The sequence below is a fragment of the Elgaria multicarinata genome, chromosome 20 (genome assembly GCF_023053635.1).
Source record: "Elgaria multicarinata webbii isolate HBS135686 ecotype San Diego chromosome 20, rElgMul1.1.pri, whole genome shotgun sequence".
NCBI classification, from domain to species: domain Eukaryota; kingdom Metazoa; phylum Chordata; class Lepidosauria; order Squamata; family Anguidae; genus Elgaria; species Elgaria multicarinata.
In genome coordinates, this window is record NC_086190.1 from 10,014,120 (window position 1) to 10,041,749 (window position 27,630).

Sequence of the window (27,630 nt, forward strand, 5' to 3'; positions counted from 1 at the left end):
AAGAGGCAGCTGGACAACCCTCTGTCAGGGATGCTTTAGGGTGGATTCCTGCATTGAGCAGGGGGTTGGACTCGATGGCCTTGTAGGCCCCTTCCAACTCTGCTATTCTATGATTCTATGATGATTCTCCTTCCTGCCCAGATTCTCAGACAGCACACACAACTGAAATAAAATGGTAGTTGTTATTGTTGTTATTGTTGTTATTATGCTGCAGGGGTATGGAACTTTTGGCTTAGAGCCAAATGCAGCCCTCTTGGGATCCCGTCCTCTGTGGAAAGGAAAATAATATGTCCTTTTTATATAAATCTTTTTGCCATAGAGCCCAATTGGAGCTTGGAAGAAAAGCTCGCCTTACTGAATTCCCGATTTAACGCACGAGTCCTCATTGATATGTTTGTATGGCACGATGACCGGGATTCCAGCAGAAATATAATCTATGTAAGAAAGCATCAAGAAACGGAACTATGGTTTGCATATGCCATGACACTTGTTTGCTCATTTCTTTCCGTCCACAAGCTGTGATTAAACATTGGTGCTAGTTGCGTTCGGCGTGTTGAGCCCAAGCTACTCCCTGCCCCCAAGTTTAAGGGCTGATTCACGCAGAGAGAGAGAGAAAGAGAGAGAGCGCATGGCACAGCCTGGCCAGAACTGTACCACTTCAGACTGTAGGCAGGGAAGCTGCATGCTGGTTTTGATTTTGTTATTTTTGCATTATATTTTAATTCTTTTAATGAATTTTGTGCACCACCCTGTGAGTCGATGAGGAGCAGTCTGTAAATATTTTAAATAAATAAATAATAATGGATGTTTGAATGCTACAAAACCAAACAAAAAACCCAACCCTCCCCCCAAGTAGAAAATTGGAGAAGTAGGAAGAAAGCTGTGCTAATATCTATGGCCTTTGCTAGACCTACCTGCAAATCCGTATGGGAGGAGGGGTGATCTCACGTTGTAACTAACGCGAGATCCCGCCCTCGTCTTGACGTCAGGCAAGGCGACTCTAGTAGAGAGCCATCGCGCCCGCCATTTTGTTTTGGTGTTTCAAGGGGGCGCAGCGCAGGAGTGTTGCAGCGACAAAAAGTAAGGTTTTTTTTAAAAAAAAAAACTTTACCAACTCCCCCCCAGCCCTGATCTCTCCCCCCCGATCTCTCCCACTGCCCCGATGGGCCCAGCGCTCCTGTGGAGCGCTGCGCCCCATCTGCAGCTTCTCCTGGCTACTCGCAAGTAATTGCAGTAGCTGGGAAAAGCGGCGGAACGGGCTACACGCTCGCAGTTTCGGGCTCAGCCCGAGACCACAGGAAATGCCAGGCCAAACGTGGTCCCCATTATCCCGGGCCAAGGGAGGGTCGCCCCTGCCTGAGCCCGGGATCCCCTGTGCGTCATCTGTGTGCCACCTGGGCTAAACCGTGGTCTAGCAAAGGCCTACGTCTGTGACATACTGAGTTTCAGGAATGAAATGGCCTCACCAGGAAGCACTGTGCCATATGCCCTTTGTGTGCAATAGTGAAAGGTGCCGCCACCAGTAAGCTGTAATAAAAGACAGGCAACATCTTTGCCTGGTCTAAGAATGTCGGAAGAATTCAGTTGTAGCGGTAGAGCTTGAGTTGCTTTTGTCAGCTCGCCCCCCCGTACTCCATTCCATCTTCCAACAAGTAGCTTGACTCAGTGCGCAATGAGTCGGGCCGGCTGGCGGAATGTCTGTACATTTTTGCATGGAAAATGCACAAATATGCATAATTTGCGTAATTTGCAGCTGGATTTTGCGCAAAAGACAAATTTGTGCAATTTGCCACTGAGAATTTGCAGATTTGTGCAACTGTGGCTGTGATTAGTGGAAATCTCTGTTTGTGCAAATTAAGACTAAAACAAACAAATAAAATGCATTAGAAGTCCCCTGAAATTCGGGGAAACCAGACAGCTCGGCTCACAACAGCATCCAGATAGATAGATAGATAGATTCTTTAAGGCTGGGGGTACTGTGGCTTGAACCTAGAACCATATGCATGCAAAGTATGTGCTTTACCTCTGAATTATGGCCCCTTCCCCAACGATATTGTATTGTTGTGCCATCGTACCCCAATCCTCCAAAGGGTGAGAACTCCACGGGTGCAAGCTTTGAACCCAGGGTTTTGTTTCCTTTGAATGAGGCCACTTATGACTTTTCCGTGATATATGCTTAGTTGACGCTCACATGTGCAGGTTGGGCTGACAACATTAACACCCCAATAGACAATGCTCCCCCTTCAGATTTCTAGAGGGACTTTTGCGCCTTAAAGATGCCTCCAGCTGTCTGGCTCTTGTCTCCATATCTTGTCTCCAGCTGCAACTCAATGCATCTTCACAAATGGAATTTGTGCCTTCCTTGGTGGAAGGGAAGAAAGGGAATCTAGCTGACCCTTTCCCCATTCACAAAAGATTCCAGCTGATAACCATTCAGTCAACTCAGGACTTGTCCGGGCAAAGACTGGCCAAATCAGGTTCCTTGTTGGTGAGACCTCCCATTCAAATATCTGCTTAACAATAGAGGTGTCCAGATGATGGCCCACTTTAATCAGTGAACGCTTGTCTTGTTATCATCATGGGGTTGGAGGGGGTTTCTAGGAGATCATGCAGACCAACCCCAAACCTTATTACACTATGCTAAGACAGATCAATGTCCCATTTAGATCAGAATATAATATATTCTGGCTGGCAACAGCTGTTCTGCATCTTAGGCAAAGATCTTCTCCACGTTTGCTGCTGGAGATCCTTTTTAACCAGAGATGCTGGTGATTGACTGAGACCTTTGACATGCAAGGCATTTTCTGTCCTGCTCAGCTATGGGCCTTTGATATTGACATCGCTATTGAATCTTTTCCCACTCACTAAGAGAGATTATTTTCCTCCAGATCGACCAGCCTGGGTTGGGGATGCCCTCTAGAGATTACTACTTTAATGACGGCAACTACCAAAAAGTGAGTTTTCCTACTGTTTCCAAGCTGCAGTTTATCTTTTCAAAATTATTGTGTCAGGGGGGTCCCTCATATCTCCTTAAGAGTCAACAGAATGGCTGCTATTCCTCTTTCTCTTCCTCATTCACTGTCTATGTCCTGGCCCCAGAGATGTTCCTTAAAGCAAGAAAAGGCAGACTTCAGATACATGGGTGCTATCTAGGTTTCGACATGCGTCTGTTTCACTTTCTATAACGTTTGCATTGTATTAAGCACAAGTTCCCTCCATGCAGTTTCTGAATAAGCTTGCATTTTTAAAAACTTCCACACAAACATTCATATGCATTTTAGTATGCATGAATGCATGCATGTTCTGTCTGCAATTTTCCCTAACATACTCATTTTTGGAAAGCCCTTCTCCCCATTACATACTATTTCCCACAATGCATTCATAACATAAAATTAATCTGAGACACAGAAGAATTTGGAAGTTCTTGATGGTCTCTTGTCCTTGAGACTAGAACTATGAGCCCCTAAGGATCATTCCTTTGCCCGAGTCTTGCAAGCTTTTCCAACATTTCTACTGACAGCCAAGCTCAACAGGGAGGAAGTGGCCCTTCCGAGATGCCGGTCCAATGCTGTTTGGAGCTTTATAAATGACACAAATGATTCTGCTGTTCTTTTCTTCTGTGCTTCTAGCCATTGTATCTTTTCCGACAGGAAGCACTGCTTGAGGGTTGTGTTTAAATGCTGATTCTTAATGGATCCTTTTTGTCCCCCTCTGCTTAGGTGAGGGACGCCTACTTCCAATATATGGTCACCATTGCCAAGATGATTAGGGAAGATATGAATATGTCCAGAGATGATGACTTTGTCCTAGAAGAAATGAGAAAAGTTATGGAGTTTGAGACAAATATTGCAAATGTAAGTACAGCCTGGGCAAAGAGGAAAGTCTTAACCTGGCGCCGGAAAGATCGCGTTGGTGCCAGGCGAGCCTCGTCAGGGAGATCATTCCATAGTCTGGGGGCCACCACTAAAAAAGGCCCTGTCCCTCGTTGTCACACTCCAAGCCTCTCTCGGAGTAGGCACCCAGAGGAGGATCTTAGATGTTGAACGCAGTGACCGGGTATATTCACGTTGGGAGAGGTGTTCCGTCAGGTATTGTGGTCCCAAGCCATGTAAGGCTTTAAAGGTCAAAACCAGCACCTTGAATTGGGCTTGGAAACATACAGGCAGCCAGTGCAAGCGGATCAGAGCAGGTGTTATATGGTTGAACCTTCTGGTTCCCGAAATCAATCTGGCCGCTGCATTTTGCACGAGCTGCAGCTTCCGAACCATCTTCAAAGACAGCCCTATGTAGAGCACATTGCAGTAGTCTAACTTGGAGGTTACCAGAGCATGGACAACTGAAGCCAGGTTATCCCTGTCCAGAAAGGGGCGTAGCTGGGCCACCAACCGGAGTTTGTAGAAGGCACTCCATGCCACCGAGGTCACCTGAGCCTCAAGTGACAATGATGGGTCTAAAAGAACCCCCAAGCTACGAACCTGCTCCTTCAGGGTGAGTGCAATCCCATCCAGAACCGGTAGAACACACACACACCCATCCTGTCAGCAGAATCACCTACTAACAGCATCCCAGTCTTGTCTGGATTGAGTTTCAGTTTATTAGCCCTCATCCTCATTAGCATATCTTCCTTCTTGCACTATTGTAACCTTTTGTTTCAACAAATCCTGCAATATCATCTTGCACAAGCAAAGGATGACTTGTTCTGACACTGCGAAACCCATGATGAAGTGTGTTATCAGGTGAAATATTCACATGACCACAAATCCGTGCAGCCACAATCAGCATTTGTGATGGCACTGAGTATGTAGGTTACATCAAACAACTGAGGAAAGCAAAGAATGATGGGAACAGAAGCAGAACTGGGTGAATTTTACTACCTCCCTCAAGAATGTACTCTACCTCCAAAGTACTCTTTCATTAAGAATGTTCTTTCTGATGTTTTAAACCTGAGCTAATTCTCTTATTCGCAGAGGATGGGGTAAATAATTATTGTCCCTCTCCTATGTAAGACACTTTAAAATATTGAAAACTATTAATGTCCCACCCTAACATTCTGCTGGGTTAAGTATATCTCATTCCTATTCTTTCTTCCATCTCTCATTAGTCAGTTCTAATGCTGCCTCCTTCTTTATTAGGAATGTGCAAAACCCCTATATGAATATATTTTATTATTATGGTCATTGACCAATACCAACAGTACATTTAACAAACACTCTATATAAAATACGTTAACACATTAAATCTACCAACATCTAGACAGACAGAGTTCATAACAGTTATATCAACAAATCCGTCTAAAATCACAGAGTACACTCAGGGGCTAAAAACGTACGGCATGTTATTGCAATTGCACAAAATTTAGCTACTTTATTGGTAATATAAGGAATCTTATCCGAGAGTAATAAGGAAATATAAAATTTTGCAGCTCTACCCGGATATTTATATAAAATAGGTAGAATAAAATCATTCCGAAGATCCCGATAAAAAGAACAGTATAAAAGTATATGACTCACCATTTCAACATCCCCGTTATTACAGGGGCATAGACGGTCTTGGAATGGTATTCCCTGGAATCTCCCCTCCAAAAGGTTGGAGGGCAGAACATTGAATCTGGCCAAAGTAAAAACTTTTCTATAATTAGGGTAAGTCAGATAGGTCATATAAGCACTTGACTCAAAGGTCTTATTTTTTAAGGGACTGGCATAAGACAATGAGCTGACATGCTCTTGCAAAACAATACCCTAGATTCTCTGTTGGACAGCTGCCCAAAACCCCTATAGAAACTGTGTGCTATCAAGAAATACCTTTGCTTCCTTTGAAAACCCCTGGGTGTTTTGTCTAAGCAGCAACATCTCAATTGTCTTTTGATTTTGCTTCTGGGGAAAAACGGGTGGCAACTAGGGATGGACGGATCTATGAGTTTCACTTTCTCCCACATTCATTTTTTTTTTTTTTTTATCATCTCAAGTTCTTTCCATCCTGTTTATGAAGAAATTTGCAAATTTTGTTAAGCTCTTACAAAAATGAAATTAATCATTCCTGTGCAGTGACCAAATTCCATAGGTAAAACTAATCCCAGCATGGAGGGGACAATATTGCCTCTGCCTGCTGCATTGCTGTTAAAGATTATAAGGTGGTCAGAATAAGAGTTGACAACTTAAATTCAGTAGCACCACAAACATGGTAGAATTTCACAGTGATTCAGCGCCAGACACTATAAGAGCAGAGCACTCAAAGTCCTGTGCCTGGATGGGTGATCTATCAGTTCTTCTTTCCACCACACTTGATTTTTTTTTAATTAATGCTCCCCTCCTGCATAAGACATTTTAAAACATTGAAAATTATTAATATCCCACCCTAACATCCTGGTTAATAAGCTAAGTGTACCTCATTCCATTCTCTCTCTATTTTCTTCCATCTCTCCTTAATCAGATCTAAAGCTGCCTATTCTTTCTGTCCTGTTTATGAAACATTGGGGAACTTGGTAGAATCATTGAACAGTAGAGTTGGAAGGGGCCTACAAGGCCATTGAGTCCAACCCCCTGCTCAATGCAGGAATCCACCCTAAAGCATACTTGACAGATGGTTGTCCAGCTGCCTCTTGAAGGCCTCTAGTGTGGGAGAGCCCACAACCTCTCTAGGTAACTGGTTCCATTGTCATACTGCTTTAAAAGTCAGGAATTTTTTTCCTGATGTCTGGAATCTGACTTCCTATAACTTGAGCCCGTTATTCCGTGTCCTGCACTCTGGGATGATCGAGAAGAGATCCTGGCCCTCCTCTGTGTGACAACCTTTTAAGTATTTGAAGAGTGCTATCATGTCTCCCCTCAATTTCTTCTACAAAAAAATGAACCAAATAAAATTCTCCCCCATCCTCCATGCCAACTGTGATCTTTGCTTTTTAGGCTTCACTTCCGATAGAGGAGAGGCATGACGTGACTTTGCTTTACAACAAAATGACTGTTTCCAAGCTCCAAGAAAGGTTTGAGTTGAGCGTAAGTATTTGAAGACACAATCCCTAACTAGGGATAGGGGAGAAATTCATTCAGTTTACATTTTAATTGCTTGCGAAGAAGAAGAAGAAGAAGAAGAAGAAGAAGAAGAAGGAGGAGGAGGAGGAGGAGGGAGGGAGGAGGAGGTATATATTAGGCAAAATTCATACAAAAATGCATGTGTTTGGAGAAATTTTTGATGATTTTTTAGGCAAACTTATTAAAAACAATTGTCAAAAATCTAGGATGAACTGAAGACTGGAGAAACTCTCAAAGTTCAAGATGAACTGAAGACTGGAAAAATGGGAGATTGAGAGGAATAAAAATAGACAGATTCATCAATCTCTGTCGCTCACCTGCGATGAATGACAACATAGATTCTAACCAATTCCTCTGTTTAATATAAAGTGCAGTTTGAGTTGGGTTTGTTGGGAGTAGAGTGGGGTGGTGGGGAAGGAGGCCGTGGCTCTGTCATGAGGTGAGCCTCACGTGGCCTGGTTTTCACGTGGGACCTCTTCCAATGTTGCATTCTGCTCCATAGTGAATTTGTCATCTAGGGATGCTTGAGGAACTCCACCTTTGTCAAATTCAATACAAACTGACCCAACCTGCATCTCTTGGGCTAATGTGTGGGTCGGAATTTAGTTATCCACTGCCTTTCATGCTCCCCAAATTTCTCGGTGCAATTCTTGGCTAAAAAAATGTGTCAAAATATTTATTTATTTATTTAAAGTATTTTTACCCTGGGGGGGATCTGCACGTCATTCCCAGGGCGCTTCTAAGCGACCCCAGTGCGGCCCCAAACCGATAATGTAACTTACCTGGAGAAGAGCCGAGGAAGAGATGTCCTTGCCGCCGCCGATATGGCTGCAAGAAAGGCAAATGCTATTTTGGGCTGCATTAATAGAAGTATAGCTTCCAAATCACGTGAGGTACTGGTTCCTCTCTATTCGGCCCTGGTTAGGCCTCATCTAGAGTATTGCGTCCAATTCTGGGCTCCACAATTCAAGAATGCAACACTGGGCCATTAAGGAGAAGAATTAAATCTATGGATTACAGGCTTTGGTTGTGTCTTGGGGAAAGAATCCCAAGAAGACCATGGTGAGATGAAGATGAAATCTCCAAAGATCTCCTTAGAATCAAGACTTCTTTTGTGCTCATTCCTCTTTCTCTCTCTCTCTCCTAGAATTTTAATTGGACACTCTTCATCCAAAGCATAATGTCTTCGGTAAACATTGAGATCAGCCCCAAAGAGGAAGTGGTGGTGCACGGAGTACCTTATCTCCAGGAGCTAAAAGCTGTCATCTCCATGTATCCAGCCAGGTAGAGACATCGGAAGTCTTGGAGAGCGCTAGAGAAACAGAAAGGGAAACAAGGAGAGACAGCAATGGAGAGAGAAAATCAGAAATGGACAGAGAAAGAGGGAGAAGCAATGAGTGAGAGGGGGAAAGAGAAAGAAACATACAGAGAAAAGGAGAGGATGATAAAGAGAGAAACAGAGTAAGGAAAAGGGGGAAGGAGGAAAACGGAGAGAGAGAGAAAACAGTTAGACAAAGCAAAACAGAATGGGAGAGAAACAGATTGAGGAAGATCAACAGTAATGAGGAACAGAGAGGAATAGTAAGAGAGAAACAAAAACAGGACAAGATGCAGTAAGAGAGAGTGGGAGAAATGGTGGGAGAGAAGAGAAAGAGAAACAAAGGAAGAGAAAGAGAGAAACAAGCCTTTACCCAGGGTTGCGTCATGTAATTCTGACACCAAGGATTTCTGGAAGTCATCTGGGTAATGGAGGGGGGCTGCCCCCTTCCTGGTTTCCAGTGACCCATCACTGGATCGGCCCTGGAGCAAGGTCAGATGGCGGAAGAGCCATACTGACTTCGCTCCTACCGTAAAAGTCGGGTGTAAGTTCCTGACTTCTTCAGTGCGCGGCTTCATGAGAAAGCCCCGCTGTGGCTGTGAATCTGTGGCTGCGTCATATAACTGACGGAGCACTGGGCTTTGGCTTCGCATAGACAGCCCCAAGAAGTGAAAGAGAGATTGTGAAATGAAAAGAGAGAGGGGGGGAAGTAAGGGAGAAACAGAGAAGTGTGTTCCATTTCAAGTTGCTAACCTCTGCTCTGCCTCCATCCCCAGCACTATCCAGAATTACCTGGTTTGGCGCCTAGTGCTCGACAGGGTCAGCGGCTTGAGCCGGCGTTTCAAAGATGCCCGGGCAAGCTACCGAAAGGTAACCCCTCTCCCGACTTCGCTCACAGTTCTTTGTTTTGCTGTTAGTAATTTGTAGGCGTTCTACGCGATGAGATATTGTGATCTGCCTTGAAACTGCATGTTATAAGGTGGAGTATAAATACACCAATTAAATAAAGGAATAGTCCACGTTTCAGGCAGGCTGTCCATTCTTTAAAAAAAATGTCGAGCGTTGCATGTGCATCTCTCTCTGTCTATTGCCTTATAAATAATAGCTAAATGATGGCTAGATAAATATGGTTGCCTCTCCCTGTCTTGAGGGGCTTTACAATCTAGAAATGGACACATGGGATGCATCAGAGGAAGAGGAAGGGGAAGGGGACTGAGCCACAGGTGAACAGAAGGATATGTGATGGCTTCGGATAAATATATATGTAGGCTTACAGCACAATTCCTTGCATGTCTACTTAAAAGTAAAGCCCACTGAATTCAGTGGGGTTTACTTGGGTACATGCGTATAGCTGGACAGCCCTCTGTCGGGGATGCTTTAGGGTGGATCCCTGTATTGAGCAGAGGGTTGGACTCGATGGCCTTGTAGGCCCCTTCCAACTCTACTATTCTATGATTTCAGCCATAATTACAGCAGGGTATGAGAAGGGGAAAGTGAGTCTGGGCCGTGGAGAGCTTTGGAAGGAGTTTGTGCCAGGGAAGAAGGGGACAGGGAGACAATGCAGGGATGTCTGGAGGGGTTGTGACATGGCTGGATGATGAAAGATGACACGTTTTTCTCTGAGGCGCTTTATGGTACAATGCTGGAAGAAGCCCAGTGGCGGGAATGCGTGAGCTACGTCAACACGAACATGGAGAACGCAGTAGGAGCGCTGTACGTTAGGGAGACATTTGCTGGCAAGAGCAAAAGGATGGTACGTTGTTCTGTTTCCTTCCTTCCTTTCTCATTGTTCCACACTCTTATGCTTTCATTCCTGCTAGCCTAGATATATGTATCTGCACATAGTTCTTCAGTAATTGTTCAGAATTTTATCCCCCTTTTTTAAGGCTGTGTTATGTTCCTTTGGCGCAAGGCCACACTGACTGGCAACTGTAGATGTGCAAAACTAGAGGTGGACTGAAAGTCACCAAAATTGCTAGGACCAGTGTCATGACCAGGCCTGTTCCCCTCGGTGTGGGGGAAGGAGTTTCAGGCGATCAATCAGAATCAGATTCTGAAGCTGAAGAAACAGAACTAGAAACATCCCAGCTTACACAGGAAGTGGGGGAGGTGATTCTCCCAGGCTCTTCACCCGCCAAGGATGAATCTTCACTGGACCTTATCAGTGAAAATACTAACAACTCAGAGTCTGTGGAATCCAGGAACCCTCAAAGGGGGAAGGGACTTCAGAGTTGATCGACCGCAGAGTCCGCTGCAGATTCAAATGGGCATAGCTAAAAGTAAGTGAGAGGCGATCAGCTCGGCTAGCGTCTCGCCAAAGACTTCTTCAAAGGAATTCTCCTTGAAGTGAAAGGGACTCAGGCAAAAGACCTTCCCTTTTGTTGAAAGGACAATAATCTCGCGGAGTTAGCCAAGTTTAGCCTAGAGGAAAGTTCCTAGTGTTTCATCTCTCTTCAGGTGCGAAGAGATGTTTATTGGCTGAATAAAGCTTTTTGGATTGCTTGGCAGACCTCTTTATTGTCTTGCACAGCAGCAGGAGGGCTTGGAGATATGACAATCGGGCAGGATCCAATCATGCCCTTGTGCGGGCAACCAGGACCGCTAGCCCCAGTGTGCACGCAGCCACCCTTGACAGACCCAGTACGTGCGTAGCCCCTACCTAAGGCAGCCATGATGTAGCACTTCCGGGGGCAAGTCCTGAAATCAGCGGACGTGCTCAGTTCCGGAAGGGGCAGGTTGTGCCCCTGCCAGAGACAAGTCTTTCCACCTGTTTTGGGGATTGCCCCTGGAAGCACTGCATTGCAACTGCCACTGGGAGGAGCCTTGCACACCTCAGGGACAGCGGGGTTGGCCACGTGCACGCCACAACCAGTGGACCTGTCCTGCCATGCAAGAGCACAGTTGGATCCCATCCATCATTACCAGGGCCATTTTTATTTTTATTTCTTTTGCAATGGGCAGCAGCTGGGTTTCTGCTCTTTCTTCTATAACAAATGACCAAAAGAAAAAAAAGACCAAATAATTGACCTCCCCCTTTAAAACAGAGGGGCAAAACAGGAGTCACCATCCCTGCTTGCTTCACTGTTAGGGTAACTTTCCTGCTGAAAATATTACCACACTTCACCCACCTCTGAAAACTGACCAAATGTCTCCCCCTTCATCACCATGAAGAAACTATTTGTATTCATGGTGATGACTACAAATAGTTTTGTATTTTGTCTATTTGTAGACATGATGGCACTCTTCAAATACTTCAAAGGTTGTCCCACAGAGGAGGGCCAGGATCTCTTCTCGATCCTCCCAGAGTGCAGGACACGGAATAACGGGCTCAAGTTAAAGGAAGCCAGATTCCTGACTGTTAGAGCAGTGCGACGGTGGAATCAGTTACCTAGGGAGGTGGTGGGCTCTCCCACACTAGAGGCATTCAAGAGGCAGCTGGACAAGCATCTGTCAGGGATGCTTTAGGGTGGATTCCTGCATTGAGCAGGGAGTTGGACTAGATGGCCTTGTAGGCCCCTTCCAACTCTGCTATTCTAGGATTCTATGATTCTATGATTCTATTCAGCCCTCAGCCTAAGCTGGGGTGCAGGAGAGGGGAACCTGTGGTCTCCACATATTGCTGGACTCTCAGTCCCATCAGCCTCAGTGACCAGTGACACATGTTCATCACTTCCCTGTCTAAGTACAGGTGTGAGAAGGAGACACCATCAGCCAAACACAGAGGTGCCTATCTCTTAAGCTGTCTGTCTTGCATTGCCGTGTCCAAAGTTGCCCCAAGTTGACTTGTGGCTGGGATTGTTTTTTTTTGGGGGGGGGAAATATTTACTATTTGGCTGTGAAGTCTGACTGGCAAGGGAGATGCTAGGGGAAGCATACAATTTTGGGATCTGATCTTGCCCCTGTTCGTCCAAACTAAATACAAGCTCCAGACCATAATGAACATTTCTCTCATTTTGCTCATTTTTTATCAACTTTTTGGTTCATCCTGAACTGCGAAAAATTTTCAAATGTTAAGTTCAGTTTGCCCTGAACTTTGAATTTTTAAGAAGTTTTATTTTTTTAAAAAAAATGAACATTTTTGTGCCCACTTCTCTTAATATATGTTTTTTTCTATGCAATTTTTGCCTAACGTAGAAATTTTTTTTGCAACAAACTTTTCCTAATAAGCATTTTAATGTTATTTTCACCAATATACACATTTTGTACACTTTTTTTAAAATTAGAGAACTCATTGCAAAATTCGGAGAAGTGTGATTCATACAGTGATTTGAAAGTGCAAAATTAAGTTATGTTTGCATTAAAATGTGAACCTATCAAATTTCTCCCCCAGCCCTCTTTAGCAGTTGCATTTCTTGCTCCCCGCCCAGCCCACAATACCTGGTGTTAAACCTGTTTCACCTAGAGCTGAACTAAAATTTCTCAAAAGACTTTTTCCCCCTGAGAAATTCTGAGACTTTTCTTTTTCTTCCCCTCTCCCTTTCCCAATGGGAAAAAAATGCAGTGTTGTGTTTTCCCAAACCTCCCGCCTTATTGGGAGACAATAAAGAGGTCTTCCATGTATTTCACAAAGCTTTATTCATGCAATAAACGTCTCTTTCCACTTGAAGAGAGTCTAACCTCTAGAAACTTTCCTCTAGGCAAAACTATGCAAACTCAGTGAGACAATTGTCCTTTCCAGAAAAAGGGAAAGCCCTTTTCCAGAACGCTTTAACTTCAAGGAGGCTGGTTCTGAAGAAGCCTTTGGCGAGAAGCTAGCTGGGCCAACCTTCTCTCGCCTTCCTTTAGCTCCGCCCATTTGAGTCTGCGGCGTACTCTAGGATCATCTTGCCCTGAAGTGCCCTCCTCCCCCTCTGAAGGATACTGATTTCCCCACAGACTGTTGTTAATGTTTTCAGTGATAAAGTCTGGCGAAAGTTCATTCCCAGCTGTTGAAGAGCCTGTGAGAGTCACCTCCCCTACTCGCCATGTAGGCTCGTATGTTTCTGGCACCGTCTCTTCTGCTTCAGAATCTGATTCCGATTGATCACCTGAAACTCCTTCCCCCAGCCTAGGGGGAACAGGCCTAGTCATGACAGGCAGACTTTCCTCTAAACCTTCTTTGCCATTTTTGGTGGGTGTGGTGGCCACCATTCTGCACACACACACCCCACACACACAATTCCGTACAATTCCCACAGTCTCTAAGGAATTGCTGGAAAATGTCTCGTCCCCCTGGAGAAATTCGGTGAAATGGTCCTCCTGATTTCTCTGTCCACAAATCAGCTGGAGAATTTCAAGAAGAACATTCGTGCACAACTCTAATGTCTCAACGTCCGCTTGGAAGTGTCCAATGGGAATGGGAAGGGTTTGCCAGGCGGGCTCCATTTACCCCCTCGGTACTGTCTCCAAATGCAGCAAATAACTCCCTCCCCCTGGTGGTACAGTAGCCGATCATTGTGATATGGAACACATTAACTGGGGATTCCCTCAGCAAACACAATTGACATGGAGGGGAAATCTACTCCTCCCCTGATCAACCCAGACATTATGAACCAACCATGTTCCTATCAACATAGCCCAACCTTCCCCAACCAGTGCCCCCCAGATGTCTTGGTCTACAACCCCCAGCATTCTTGACCATTTGCCATGCTAGCCTGGGCACTGAGCGGGGGGTTGGACTAGATGGCCTTATAGGCCCCTTCCAACTCTACTTTTCTATGATTCTATGTTTCTATGATAAAAGTTGGAGACAAAAGCATCTGGAGGGCACCAGGTCGGGGAGGGCTGCATAGGCTGTGCAATGGTTGTGTCCATTGGTCACAGGACAGTGTGATAAATTGCTGAAAGATTGCTATACATGGATGATTGGATAGATGGATTTTGCTAGCAAAGAAACAACTTCATTATACTGCTCGATTGCTGCACTGGGCCTAACTAGCCTGCATAGCCCACACCCAATTGATCTTCATTGTGAGCCTGTCATTCTGTTATTAGAAGCTGCAGGAGAATTGCAGCTCCCCATCTATCTTTGTTTCAGGTCCGAGACCTTATTGAAAAAATCCGCGAGGTGTTTATCGAGACACTGGATGATTTGCAGTGGATGGATGAGACCTCTAAAGGGCAGGCTCGGGAGAAGGTGAGAGAAAATGAGTGTGTGGAAGGGCCGGGTTTTAGGGGTGAAATTTCACGAGGTTTATTTTATTTATTTATTTATTATACTTATATACCGCTCCCATAGCCAGGGCTCTCTGGGCGGTTTACAGAAATTCTAAAACAAGAATACAAATTTTTAAAACTCTAAAACACAGTACATACACACATAGAACATTAAAAACCAATTAAAAACTAAACATGAGGGTAATTAGGATGTGCCACCATATGTCATTTTCTTCACCCAAAACAAAACAAGAAACACTACTCTTCAACCTATATATTACAAGGATGCTTGGGACTCACTCTGGGAGATATAAAAGAGAATTGGAGGGAGGTACAAATGGATTTTTTAGTTCTAGTTCTAGTAACAGCAAGTAAGTTTGTTTTTGATTTGTATAGAGAAGTACCCAATTCTATCAGAACCTACTTCCGAGGATTCCCTAAAAAAAAAATTAAAAATTGCACTGCCTTACTGTGGCTTTCTTTCTGGGATGTGATCAGCGCCATTACTTGGGTGGCCATGTGATTTGAAGTTGAATACTTCCTCTGTCTGCTTGCTCCATCTGCTCAATTCACTTTAATGAGACATCGCCATCTGGTGGCGTAATTATAGTGCAACGCCAACATTACACCCTGGAAGATGGTGCGATTTCTCAGTTATTCCCCACGGGAGCAGCCCTGGATGCTGACGATGTCATGAAATGAACCTGCCAACTTCCGTGAGTGGCCAGTGCTATACATCGTCCATTTAGAGAAGCTCCCTGTGTGAAGTGGGAGAGCTCAGACACGGGTTTACCACTTCAGTGGGAGCTAGGATCTTGGTATGCTTTGGCTTGCAGGAGAGTGTTGTAACCTGCCCTAGGCTAAGCAAAAGGTAGCGTGAAATTCAAATAAATTTTGCAAAATTAATTGAGAGCCATTGTGGTTGAAAAGTGGTATACAAATATCGAGTTGGATCCAGAGTAAGGTAGTGACACTTAGCTCCCATTGAAATCATTGGCAGTTAAGTCCTAACTAATTTGGCCCATTGATTTCAATAGGACCCAAATTAAACAGTCTTATTCTGGGTCCAGCCCATTGTACATGAAATAAAACAAACTTAATGACTTGTAACACTGTTGGGTCCTAGCAGGAAACTTCTGACTGAGGAGCTTCTGCCATTTGTTCATAGGTTATGGCAATTAAAGAGCAGATAGGCTACCCGGATTATATTCTGGAAGATCAGAATGAAAAACTGGACAGGGAATATGCAAATGTAAGTATGAAACCTATCTCCGGACATAGACTTGTTTATTTTCATTTATACGGGCAGCTGGTTTTGTGTAAAATTTAGAGCTGAGCTGAAAGTTCTCGGAAGGCAGAATAGAGAGGTCCTGGTTCCTCTCTATTCAGCCCTGGTTAGGCCTCATCTAGAGTATTGCATCCAGTTCTGGGCTCCACAATTCAAGAAGGACGCAGACAAGCTGGAGCGTGTCCAGAGGAGGGCAACCAGGATGATCAGGGGCCTGGAAACAAAGCCCTATGAAGAGAGACTGAAAGAACTGGGCCTGTTTAGCCTGGAGAAGAGAAGATTGAGGGGAGACATGATAGCACTCTTCAAATACTTAAAAGGTTGTCACACAGAGGAGGGCCAGGATCTCTTCTCGATCCTCCCAGAGTGCAGGACACGGAATAACGGGCTCAAGTTAAAGGAAGCCAGATTCCAGCTGGACATCAGGAAAAACTCCCTGACTGTTAGAGCAGTGCAACAATGGAATCAGTTACCTAGGGAGGTTGTGGGCTCTCCCCCACTAGAGGCCTTCAAGAGGCAGCTGGACAACCCTCTGTCAGGGATGCTTTAGGGTGGATTCCTGCATTGAGCAAGGGGTTGGACTCGATGGCCTTGTAGGCCCCTTCCAAATCTGCTATTCTATGATTCTATGATTCTCTCAGGAAAAAAAATGATTTTTCTTTTTCTCACTCATGAGAAAAGAAACCCACTTTGGTGAATACTCTCCATCATTTTGGGTGTGTGTGTGTGTGTGTGGTAGCCATCATATCCCCCCCACTACTCTCTCTCTCTCTCTCTCACACACACACACACACACACACACACACTGTCTCCTGGAATGATGTTAGGTCTGTTGTGGCCACTTGCACACAGTTCTAATACTGGTAGACATTTTGCAATTTGAGTAATTTTACAGAATCAGACTTTTCTTTGGTTCCTCTTGTTTATATGGGTGACAATGCTTATATGGAAAGAGGTGCACAAGCCCCGGCTCTCTGTGCCTTCAACAAAATTTGTGTTCCTTCAGCTGAACTTCAGTGAGCACGAGTACTTCAAAAACATCCTGCAAAACCTCCAAGCAGCAGCACAGAAAAGCTTGCGGAAGCTTCGGGAAAAGGTTGATCAAGATGTGTGAGTGTCTCAGATGCTTGATCTCATCAGCATCCGTTCGTTATTACAATCATAAGACCCGTTCAAGTGAAAATACAGAACAGAAATAATAGAACGCAAGAAAGACCATTTCTCCAGTTTCGCTAATACAGTCAGTTGAACTCTTAGATATACGGTCATTAGGTAATCGTAAGTTACACGACTTCTCAAAGCAGAATAGAAATGACAATGTAAAATATACATGTGTCGGGGTTTTGGGCACGTCTATCATGCAAGGACATGCGCTTTTTTGGAAAGGATTTTTCAGACATCTGCTCTGAAGTTCTGCTGTTGGTAGAACGTTGCATCTTGCAAGTTTTAATGCTCTATGAGCTTGTGTATTCATAACAGAAATTTAAAAAAAGAAGATAAAGTGCCGTGACTGAGTGAAATCCCATGGAGGGAAGCAGGTTCTATTAGCCAGAAAGTATAGATTTGGGCCGTTGCTAGACCAGGGGTTAGCGCGGTGCGAGGCCCGTGCTCGTCCCTGTGCGTCCAGATGACTCACAGGGGATCCCAGCCTCAGCCAGGGTTCGAGCCGCCCTGGCACCGCGCTAGCCAGAACCGCTTGTAGTGCGGTTCTTCCCACGCTCCTGGCCTCAGGTTGGGCTGAGGCTGGGACCGCAGGTGTGGGGACCGGTCCGCTGCTTTTCCCGGCTATCGCACTTACGCGTGAGTAGCTGGGAAAAGCAGCGGACGGGCCACAGCGCTGTGCCCATCAGGCTAGGGGGGTGAAATCACGGGGGGGGAGATGGGGCCTGGGGGGAAAGAGGAGACCCGGCAGGAGAGATGGGGGGAAGAGTGGAGCCAGGGTGGGGAGATCACGGACGGGGGGCAGAGGGGGCATCGGACATGGCAGGTGGGTGATCAGGCGGGCATGGCAGGCGGGCAGGCGATCGGGCAGGGAGGGCATCAGACATGGTGGATGGGGGGGAAGGAGAACGGGGCCAGGGTGATGAGATCAGGGATGGGGGGAAGGAGAACGGGGCCAGGGCGATGAGATCGGGGATGGGGGGGAGGAGAATGGGGCCAGGGTGATGAGATCGGGGATGGGGGGGAGGAGAACGGGGCCAGGGTGACGAGATCAGGGACGTGGGGAAGGAGAACGGGGCCAGGGCGATGAGATCGGGGCCAGGGTGATGAGATCAGGTATGGGGGGGAGGAGAACGGGGCCAGGGCGACGAGATCAGGTATGGGGGGGAGGAGAACGGGACCAGGGTGACGAGATCAGGGACGGGGGGGCGTGGAAGAATTTTTTTAAAAAAAATATAAACACCACTTACCTTTTCTGGCTCCTGTGCTGCTGCTGCTGCTTTAAAAAAAAAATGGCGGCTGCAACGGCTCTCCTCCAAAGCTCGTCGCGGCTCACGTGTGCATAAGGGCAAGATCTTGCGTTAGTCATAACATGAGTTCTCCCCTCCTCTCCCCCGGATTTTCGACCGGGTCTAGGAAGGCCCTCAGTCTTTCAATAGCATATAACCTTTGAGTCAGAATTTTAAAAGCTTCTTGTTGCTCAAATGGTAGAAGGGATTCAAACGCAACCCCAGTTGAGCTAATTTTGTGTAATGTTATGGGACTTTTTACTAGATTGTGAGTCCATTAGCATAAGGTATAAAATGCTAGATATAGATAAAGAAAAATGGGATGTAACCAAAACGTTAGTGCCTGAACTCGCTTTCCAAAAGTACGGCTGCATCGGCAACACAGTTCGCGGCCTCCAGAATATGAGGCAAGAAAAATGCCAGTGCTGCACGCAGAGCAGAATTGGTCAATATAATGTTGTGAGCCGCTGAGAGATTCCGTTACATTCAGTGGTAGATAAATGCGACAAATAGATAAATGTTAAAAAAATAAATAAATAATTCAGTCCAAAGAGGGATACCGTATCGTAATTGAGCCAGTGGCTTGGCTTTAAATACCCCGAGAGTGAGAGGAATATTACAACCACCTGGAGTCCAATAAAAACAAATAATTGCACAGAAGCCGTAAGTCAGAGCTGGAACACTTGCTTGGCACGGAGAAGGTCCCAGCTTCAATTCCCCGGCATCGCCAGTTTTGTCATGACTAATTTAAGTCCCATTGATTTCAATGGTTCTCCTCTCAGTATAACTAAGTCTGGAAGCTGCCCATTGTTTCTTGCTCTTCAGGTATTGAGTTATAGGGTCTGGGGAACCGTTAGATTGAAGCAAATGCCATTAATTAGCATGGTAGGTTGCACATTTATTTATTTATTTACAGTATTTATATACCGCTCCCCATTCAGAATTTCGGAGCAGCGGACAAAATAAAATAGAATGGAAACAAAATAATTAAAAGTCCATTTTAAAAAGAAAGAAAGTGCAAAATAAACGTTCACGAGGGAAGACCTCTGTTTCCCGGTGAAGACAGCTACCAGGCCTGTTCAGACTGCACGCTAAGCCGTGGTAAGGCTGCTAACCCTTTTGCAGCAAAGGGTTAGTGAGCATATTTAAACCGTGCTAGTGTAGCCACCATGCTTAGGAATGTTTCACATGGCATGCTAAATCGTAGTTCACACGAAATAGGAACTGATGTTGGCTCTTCTCTCCAATTCCTTACAGATGGCTAATTGGTGCGGCAGTAATCAATGCTTTCTACTCTGCTAACCGCAACCAAATTGGTAGGTCCAAAAAGTATCCTAATGCATTTAGATGGGGGACCCTCAAGAGTTCCAGCACCTCCTCTACGTCGTTTCCTCAAATCCCGGAAATGTCTCCATGTGTGTCCTTTTTCTCTCTCCCTCCCTGCTATAATTAGCCCCATCCCCAAACACAGAGCCAGCTTGGTTGGGTTACAGCTGGGGTAGCCCCCTCTCTCCTCCCCATAGGCCTGGGGGGCTGCATGGATTAGCCTGCTGGGTCGACCTGATATAAACGTGATGGCGGGGGGAGGAAAGCAGGTGTTGGAAGGTTAAGGTTGCTTCTCATAGCTTGTGTCCTTAGTTGAAGGTTACCCAGCGGTGATAATGATTGACCAGGCTGAGGTGCGGGGAAAGAGCCTGGCTGGGATTGGAAGTGGAAAGGCAACAAAAAATCTGGGCGGAGCGGGGCGGTGAGGAAACAGCGAAGAAATGTCACACACGTTGGAGGAAGGAACGCATTAAATTCACTTAAGACGGAGTAAATAACTCCGGGAAACTGCGATTTGAAAGTAAGGCTGTGTGTCTCGAGACGCTTTCGGGCGCACTCGAGGCGCACGGAAGCGACTTCACAACGCCGTGTAGATCGTCCCCAAGTTGCCATATTGCCCACAGAGGAACAGGATTGGCAGGAGGGCCTGGGTGCCATGAGCTGAACTGCTTGGTTCTTCCAGAAGAGCAGGGCAAGCAAAGGGATTTGGGGAGGAAGGGTAGAACAGACAAATGCGTTCTCAGTGTTCATCCCCATGGCTCCTGGAAATATGAATGATGAAAGTAGCATAAATCATCATCATCAAAGCTTGGGGGGGCTGGCTTGCTTGGTCCCCCAAATTCAGGATCAGGGGCCCTGATGGGAGGGACCAAGAAGAACGCTGAAAGCTGAACAGAAAGGATAGCCACAGGCAAAGCGGCCACCCCGCCGTGGAAATGGTGGATGGTTGGTTCAATTGACTGGCTGTCCCTGGAGGGTGACGCAAGATGCTCATACCGCCACGGGCTGAGATGATTCCCAGAATACTGACAGATGCTGCAAAGAGAAAACAAATTCATGTTCAAGGGATCTAAAAGGGGGGGACGGGACGACAAGCAGTGGAAGGCAAATGCGTAATTCAAAGCATAGATTTATTTATATATTTATTTACAATATTTGTATACTGCTCCACATCCAAGTTTTTTGAGCGGTGAACAGGAGATAGGATGATGATGATTTTCTTGGCTCGTCGTTTTGACCATGTTTCTCCTTTGTTGAAATCTCTTCATTGGCTTCCGATCCCATATAGAATTCAGTGTGAGCTTCTTTTGCTGACATTCAAAGCGTGTCATGGTCTTGCACCTCCTTATCTTTCCTCTCTCGTTTCACTCTGCCATCCCCCTTGTACCCTCCGTTCTTCTAATGTTGTGTTGCTTAGGGTGACCAACTGTCAGGATTTCCCCGGATTTGTCCTGGTTTTTGTTCTTTCCATGGTGTCAGGGGGGATTTTCTATAATTTTCAATCATGTCCTGGAATGACACACCTTCCCCTTTAAGGCTGCCATTAGCATGGCAGGAGGGAATGACATGCTTTCTTGAGGCACGTCATTCCCCCACCCCGAGCTCCAATTGAGGTCTTAAAGGGGAAAGTGGGTCATTCGTGGACGTTATAGAAAAGGCCCCCATTGGCGTGGATGGTGGTGGTGCAGAACGAAATCCTTTCCCCTCCTCCACTCCAATCGGGTTCTTTAAGGTGGCGGGGGAATAACGTACTTTCTGCAGGACTCAGAAAGCTGCTTCCCCACACACACTATAGGTGTCCACTTTTTTGGTTTCCCAAATATGGTCACCCTAGTGTTGCTCTACCGCCCAAGAGTCTCTATCTCTCTTGCCCGGCTTCGCCCATTCTCTCTGGCTGCCCCGTTTGCTTGGAATGCTCTTCCAGAGCAACTACGTACCACGAGTTCCACTGTAGATTTTAAAACGCGTTTGAAAACTCAATTGTTTTCAATCGCTTTTGGTATTTTAGCTTGATTTACTGTTCTTATTACTATGATGATTCTCTTATTTCTGTTTTGTGAACCCCTTTCTCCCTTCATATGTTTTAATGTGATTTTAGGTTGTAAGCCTCTAGGCAGGGTATCGCTGTTTTATTTGCATATTTTGTACAGCACCAAGTACATTGTTGGTGCTATATAAATAAATAAATAAATAAATAAATAAATAACGTGTTAAATTTCCAATTTTTAAAAGACACTGCAGCTGGTCACTCAAGGAAGGCTTCCTGAAATAACAATGTTTTTCAGGAGCTGCTACAAGCAAGTCCATGTTGGGGCCTGCTTGACCTCCAAAGGCAGGGCATTCCATAGGAAGGGGGCCACCACACTGAAGGCTCTCCTCTGGGTGGACTCCAACCAGGCCATAGGTCCATGTGGAACCACCAGATTTCCACCCAAAGGCATTAGATAACAATACATGGGATTGTACTATCCAGGCAATGGGTGCCCTTGCTAAGCTTCCCTCAAGATGTATCGCACTGAACACCACCGTTAGGGGGGCAAGTTCTGTAGGCTCAGAATGCTTGCTTTGTGCCTACACTGCGGAGAGGCTGCATCATGCAAGCCCCACTCCAGCATGGCCTTATTCTCTTTTCCGTTCTTTGCAGTATTCCCAGCTGGTATCCTGCAGCCTCCTTTCTTCAGCAAGCACCAGCCGCAAGCGCTCAACTTTGGAGGGATTGGGATGGTAATTGGACATGAAATCACGCATGGCTTCGATGATAACGGTAAGGACTAGTAGCTATTGACAGCCTTCTCCTCCAGGAATTCATCCAACCCCCTTTTAAAGCCATCCAAATTGGTGGCCATGACTACATCTTGTGGAAGTGAGTTCCATAGTTTAATGTCAAAACCCACTCCAAGCTCAAGTCCTGATACCAAATCAACCTAAGGCTTGTACAGGATGTCAATGACCACCATGTTGGTTGGGGAGAATGGGAGTTGTAATCCAGCACATTTGGAGGGCGCCAGTCTAGGATAGGGTGACCGTATTTGGGAAACCAAAAAAGAGGACAACTAGTGTGGGGGGGGGGGAGCAGCTTTCTGAGTCCTGCAGAAAGTACGTTATTCCCCCGGCACCTTAAAGAACCCGATTGGAGTGGAGGAGGGGAAAGGATTTCATTCTGCACCACCACCATCCACTCCAATTGGGGCCTTTTCTGTAATGTCCACGAATGACCCACTTTCCCCTTTAAGACCTCAGTTGGAGCTCGGGGTGGGGGAATGATGTGCCTCAAGAAAGCATGTCACTCCCTCCTGCCATGCTAATGGCAGCCTTAAAGGGGAAGGTGTGTCATTCCAGGACATTATTGAAAATGATAGAAAATCCCCCGACACCATGGAAAGAACAAAAACCAGGACAAATCCGGGGAAATCCTGACAGTTGGTCACCCTAGTCTAGAACCTCTAATTTGGGAAGTGGTCCTCATGTGTTCTTTGTTTGTATTTTCCCCCAAACAGGCAGAAATTTTGACAAAGACGGCAATATGTTTGATTGGTGGAGCAACTTCTCTGCCATGCATTTCAAGGAGCAGTCGCGCTGCATGGTCTACCAATATGGGAACTACACCTGGGACCTGGCAGGGGGTCAAAACGTGAGCATGATCATCTGGACAAGGAAGGGGTTTAGCCTAGTTTCTCACATCCATTTTTCAAATGGAAATCTGTAAGGGCGGCATCACACACCCTGTTCTCCAGGACAAAATTAATTAATTGGTGCAGGGTATTCTTAGTGGTGGCTCTGTGGTTATGACACTCTCTCCCTGACTTCTCCCTCTTCCTGTTTTTTATGGGCTTTAAAAACCTTTTATTTAATTCCACCAGGCTTTTTCTGATTGATTTTTAATTCTTGTTTCTAGCTTTTTGGTTAGATTTTAGCTGATGTGTACTTAAGGTGGATTCCTGCATTGAGCAGGGGGTTGGACTAGATGGCCTTGTAGACCCCTTCCAACTCTGCTATTCTATGATTCTATGATTTCGGTGTAATTTTTAGTTGTTCTGTTCTTTTGCTTTTTGGGGAGCTATCTTGGAGGGATTTTTTTTTTTTACTTAATTAGGATTTTAAAAAAATGTGTAAGATAAGATAAACTTATCTTCAAACTCTTCAAATACTTAAAAGGTTGTCACACAGAGGAGAGCCAGGATCTCTTCTCGATCCTCCCAGAGTGCAGGACACGGAATAACGGGCTCAAGTTAAAGGAAGCCAGATTCCAGCTGGACACCAGGAAAAACTTCCTGACTGTTAGAGCAGCACAACAATGGAATCAGTTACCTAGGGAGGTTGTGGGCTCTCCCACACTAGAGGCCTTCAAGAGGCAGCTGGACAACCGCCTGTCAGGGATGCTTTAGTGTGGATTCCTGCATTGAGCAGGGGGTTTGACTGTGCATCTCTCTCTGTCTATTGCCTTATAAATAATAGCTAAATGATGGCTAGATAAAGATGGTTGCCTCTCCCTGTCTTGAGGGGCTTTACAATCTAGAAATGGACACATGGGATGCATCAGAGGAAGAGGAAGGGGAAGGGGACTGAGCCACAGGTGAACAGAAGGATATGTGATGGCTTCGGATAAATATATATGTAGGCTTACAGCACAATTCCATGCATGTCTACTTAAAAGTAAAGCCCACTGAATTCAGTGGGGTTTACTTGGGTAGATGCGTATAGTTGGACAGCCCTCTGTCAGGGATGCTTTAGGGTGGATCCCTGTATTGAGCAGAGGGTTGGACTCGATGGCCTTGTAGGCCCCTTCCAACTCTGCTATTCTATGATTCTATGATAAACTCAATAACTGAGGGATCATAGAATCATAGAATAGTAGAGTTGGAAGGGGCCTCTAAGGCCATCGAGTCCAACCCGCTGCTCAATGCAAGAAAGAAAAGGACTGTCCCTATTCACTTCTGGATCTGAATATTTGACAACTAAAGGATTTTTAAGAAGGGAAATTAATTGAAGCCAAAGCATGTACAATTGCTTCTGTCTATCACTCAGGTTCTTTAACGTACAAGGCAACGGTTATGGTGTTTATGGCTATTTCAAAAGAGAGTTTTATGACTATAGGTAGAATCAATAAGTATTTGCTTTTACAGGTCAGTGGAATCAACACACTGGGAGAAAACATTGCTGACAATGGAGGCGTCCGTCAGGCCTACAAGGTAAGTTTTAATTAATTGTGTGAGTTTTCCTTAAGATGTTTTGGGAGTTTACATAGTCATTTCTAGGATCTAGGGGACGAAAAATATGCATGTAAAAGGAAACTTGCACAATGAATATCCTGGCTAGGGATGGTGGAGAAATTTGTTTGCTTCACATTTTAATCCATACCTCCTGAAACAATACACAAACTGAAAGGAGGTTTTCCTTCAGTATCCATAATGCAGTCCTTCAAACAAAAACATGTACAAAATGTATATATCAGTGGAAAGTGTGCATAAAAATGTGAACCAGTGAAAAAACATACAAATGCATTATATTAAAGAAAATCATTTGCAAAAATGTACATATTCGTAGTAAGATGCACAGAAATGCATACAAATTTCATGCAGACTTAAATGGTACTATCCAGATACCTCTGCTTCTGTTTTCCCCATCTTGATCCAGGAAGCTAGCTTGCGGAGTAATGTTTTATTATTAGAACAAATTCAACAGGCATTATCACAACAAACGCTGCTATTGATGTGTTTTGGATAAGAGCACAGGTTCTCCCACAAAGGTAGGCTGACCCTATGAAAAGGAGGACAGGGCTCCTGTATCTTGCATAGGAAAGGGAATTTCAGCAGGTGTCATTTGTATATATGGAGAACCTGGTGAAATTCCCTCTTCATCACAACAGTCAAAGCTGCAGGAGCTATACTAGAGTGACCAGATGTAAAAGAGGGCAGAGCACCTGCAGCTTTAACTGTTGTGATGAAGAGGAAATTTCACCAGGTGTGGCGCAGAGTGGTAAGAGGCAGTTACTACAACTGAAACTCTCCCCACGGCCTGAGTTCGATCCCAGCGGAAGCTGGTTCTCAGGCAGCCGACTCAGGTCGACTCAGCCTTCCATCCTTCCGATGTCGGTAAAATGAGTACCCAGCTAGCTGGGGGAAAGACAACCGTGACTGGGGAAGGCCATGGCAAACCACCCCGCTACAAAGTCTGCCAAGAAAACGTCAGCGAAAGCTGGCGTCCCTCTAGGAGTCAGCAATGACTCAAGTGCTTTGCAGGAGAGGTTCCTCTCTCTCTCTCTCTCTCTCTCTCTCTCCATATATACAAATGACACCTGCTGAAATTCCCTTTTCAATGCGACTGTTAAAGATACAGGAGCCCTGTCCTCCTTTTCACAAGGTCACCCTACACAAAGGGATACCTTGCCCTGATCCCAGCTCAGCAATGTCACTTGGGTGAGCCACTGTTTCAGTGGCTGTCAGCTGAGGTATTCCATTCCCCCCCCACACACACACGAATGATCCAAATATAGCATCATGTGGGGGTGAGAATGGAAGTCAAACTGGTGGCCAAACGGTCACCATTTCATTTTTCCCAGAATGTCCTGGAACCAACCTAACATCTGGGGATTTCTGGGAGGAAATGGAAGCACGTTCCTCTATTTTACTGCCTGTGAACTGTGAGGTGAAATGTGAGAGGGGGCATGTTTTACCGTACTGTTATGCCTGAGGTTTGCCACCTACTGAGTTAAAGAAGTAATCTTCAGAAGAAGAATATAAGAAGAGCGATGCAAGATCAGACCTAGGGCCCTTCCACACGCCGTACTGAAGGCGCATGCATGCGCCCCAAGTACAACCCCAAAACGATAGTGTGGACTACAGCCAGAAGAGACGGAGGAGGAGGCAGCTGGGGAATCCGGGCGCGTCCTTGCCGCCGCCGCCTCCCCCCCGCCGGCCTCCTGCTGCCTGGGTAAGAGCGACCCAGGTCGGAGAGCTCGGTCTCTGCCTCCGCCAAGCTCTCCGACCCGGGTCGCTCTTACCCCAGCAGCAGGAGGCCGGCGGGGAGGCGGCGGCGGCTGGGGAATCTATTCTGTTCACACAGGAGGCTGCAGTTGGAGTCTCCCCGCCCCATGCACACCTCTCCAATAGGAGGGTGAGCTTGAACTTGAGGTTCTGAGATAAGGTTTCTAGGCTGACAATTCTCCGAAGTTATCTCTTGTATTTGGGAAGGGCCCCTTGCCCACAATGTAAGGAGGAGGGAAGGAATGTGTTCAAAAGTCACTGGTACAGAGACACTTTATGCTGTTCTCCAGTAATAGCAACAGCCATAAAAAGCAAAATTGGCCAATTAAGCGCCAAGCAGTCCCAGGTAATGAGTTTGACATTGAGCAAGGTTGTTATCATTTGAAGGAACTGAAAGAGATAGAAAGACATCATCACCGGGGGGGGGGGGGGGGATTCACTGCCAGCTTTCCTTCCTGCTGGGTTTTCCTCACAGTTTAATCAAGATGTCATACTTGTCATCTTTCAATGGCCATTTTGACAGCATTTACTCCAAGCCTCTCCCTATTAAGGACTCCCAATCTCACAGTCTGGGGATGGAAAGCTTATTTAGATCAAAGGGGAAATCGTATTTGCTTACTAGTACTTTGCTTCCTGCTTCTCTTCTGCAATCGTAATGAGCTAAATTACACAAGAGGAGAAGGGGGACCACGTGGTCTATAATTGAAAGCTTCCCTACTCATATACTTGAATGGGACATTGCCCTCTAGTGGGTGTATTGTAGTGCAACTTTGGCTGCACACGGTAGGAAATCCCGAGATATTTCAGAAGAATCGGGATAGCCAAGATTTTTTTTTAAAGCGGAATGACCAGGGGAAGGAGCCGGAGATGTGCAGGAGGCTCACAACGTCATCAAAATGATCCACACACTTCAGTGAGTGGCCAGTCACAAACATGCTATGAATCGCTCATTTAAAGAAGCCCAGTGCCTAACTTAAGAAAATGCCAGTTTCTGGGGAACGAGAGCAGGAGGAGGCTCTTATGTCCTAGTTCCCAGAGCATAGGAATGCTCAAGGCCAAAAGACTCTCACTGGATCAGACCAAAGGCTTGCCTATTGCAGCA

General features: G+C 45.7%; 1 protein-coding gene across 2 annotated transcripts in view; it reads left to right on the forward strand.

Annotated features, from left to right (window-relative positions):
* Positions 1-27,630, forward strand: part of MMEL1 (membrane metalloendopeptidase like 1) — a 46,599-nt gene that overhangs the window by 16,221 nt on the left and 2,748 nt on the right. For both annotated transcript variants that reach the window (XM_063145024.1, XM_063145023.1), the window contains 14 exons: positions 320-438; positions 2,889-2,954; positions 3,720-3,854; positions 6,903-6,992; positions 8,176-8,312; positions 9,123-9,216; positions 9,971-10,099; positions 14,363-14,461; positions 15,650-15,733; positions 16,776-16,879; positions 19,477-19,535; positions 22,190-22,309; positions 23,043-23,176; positions 24,669-24,734. In XM_063145024.1, coding sequence (XP_063001094.1) covers positions 320-438; positions 2,889-2,954; positions 3,720-3,854; positions 6,903-6,992; positions 8,176-8,312; positions 9,123-9,216; positions 9,971-10,099; positions 14,363-14,461; positions 15,650-15,733; positions 16,776-16,879; positions 19,477-19,535; positions 22,190-22,309; positions 23,043-23,176; positions 24,669-24,734 — 1,436 coding nt within the window. The remainder of the gene's footprint in view (positions 1-319; positions 439-2,888; positions 2,955-3,719; positions 3,855-6,902; positions 6,993-8,175; positions 8,313-9,122; positions 9,217-9,970; positions 10,100-14,362; positions 14,462-15,649; positions 15,734-16,775; positions 16,880-19,476; positions 19,536-22,189; positions 22,310-23,042; positions 23,177-24,668; positions 24,735-27,630) is intronic.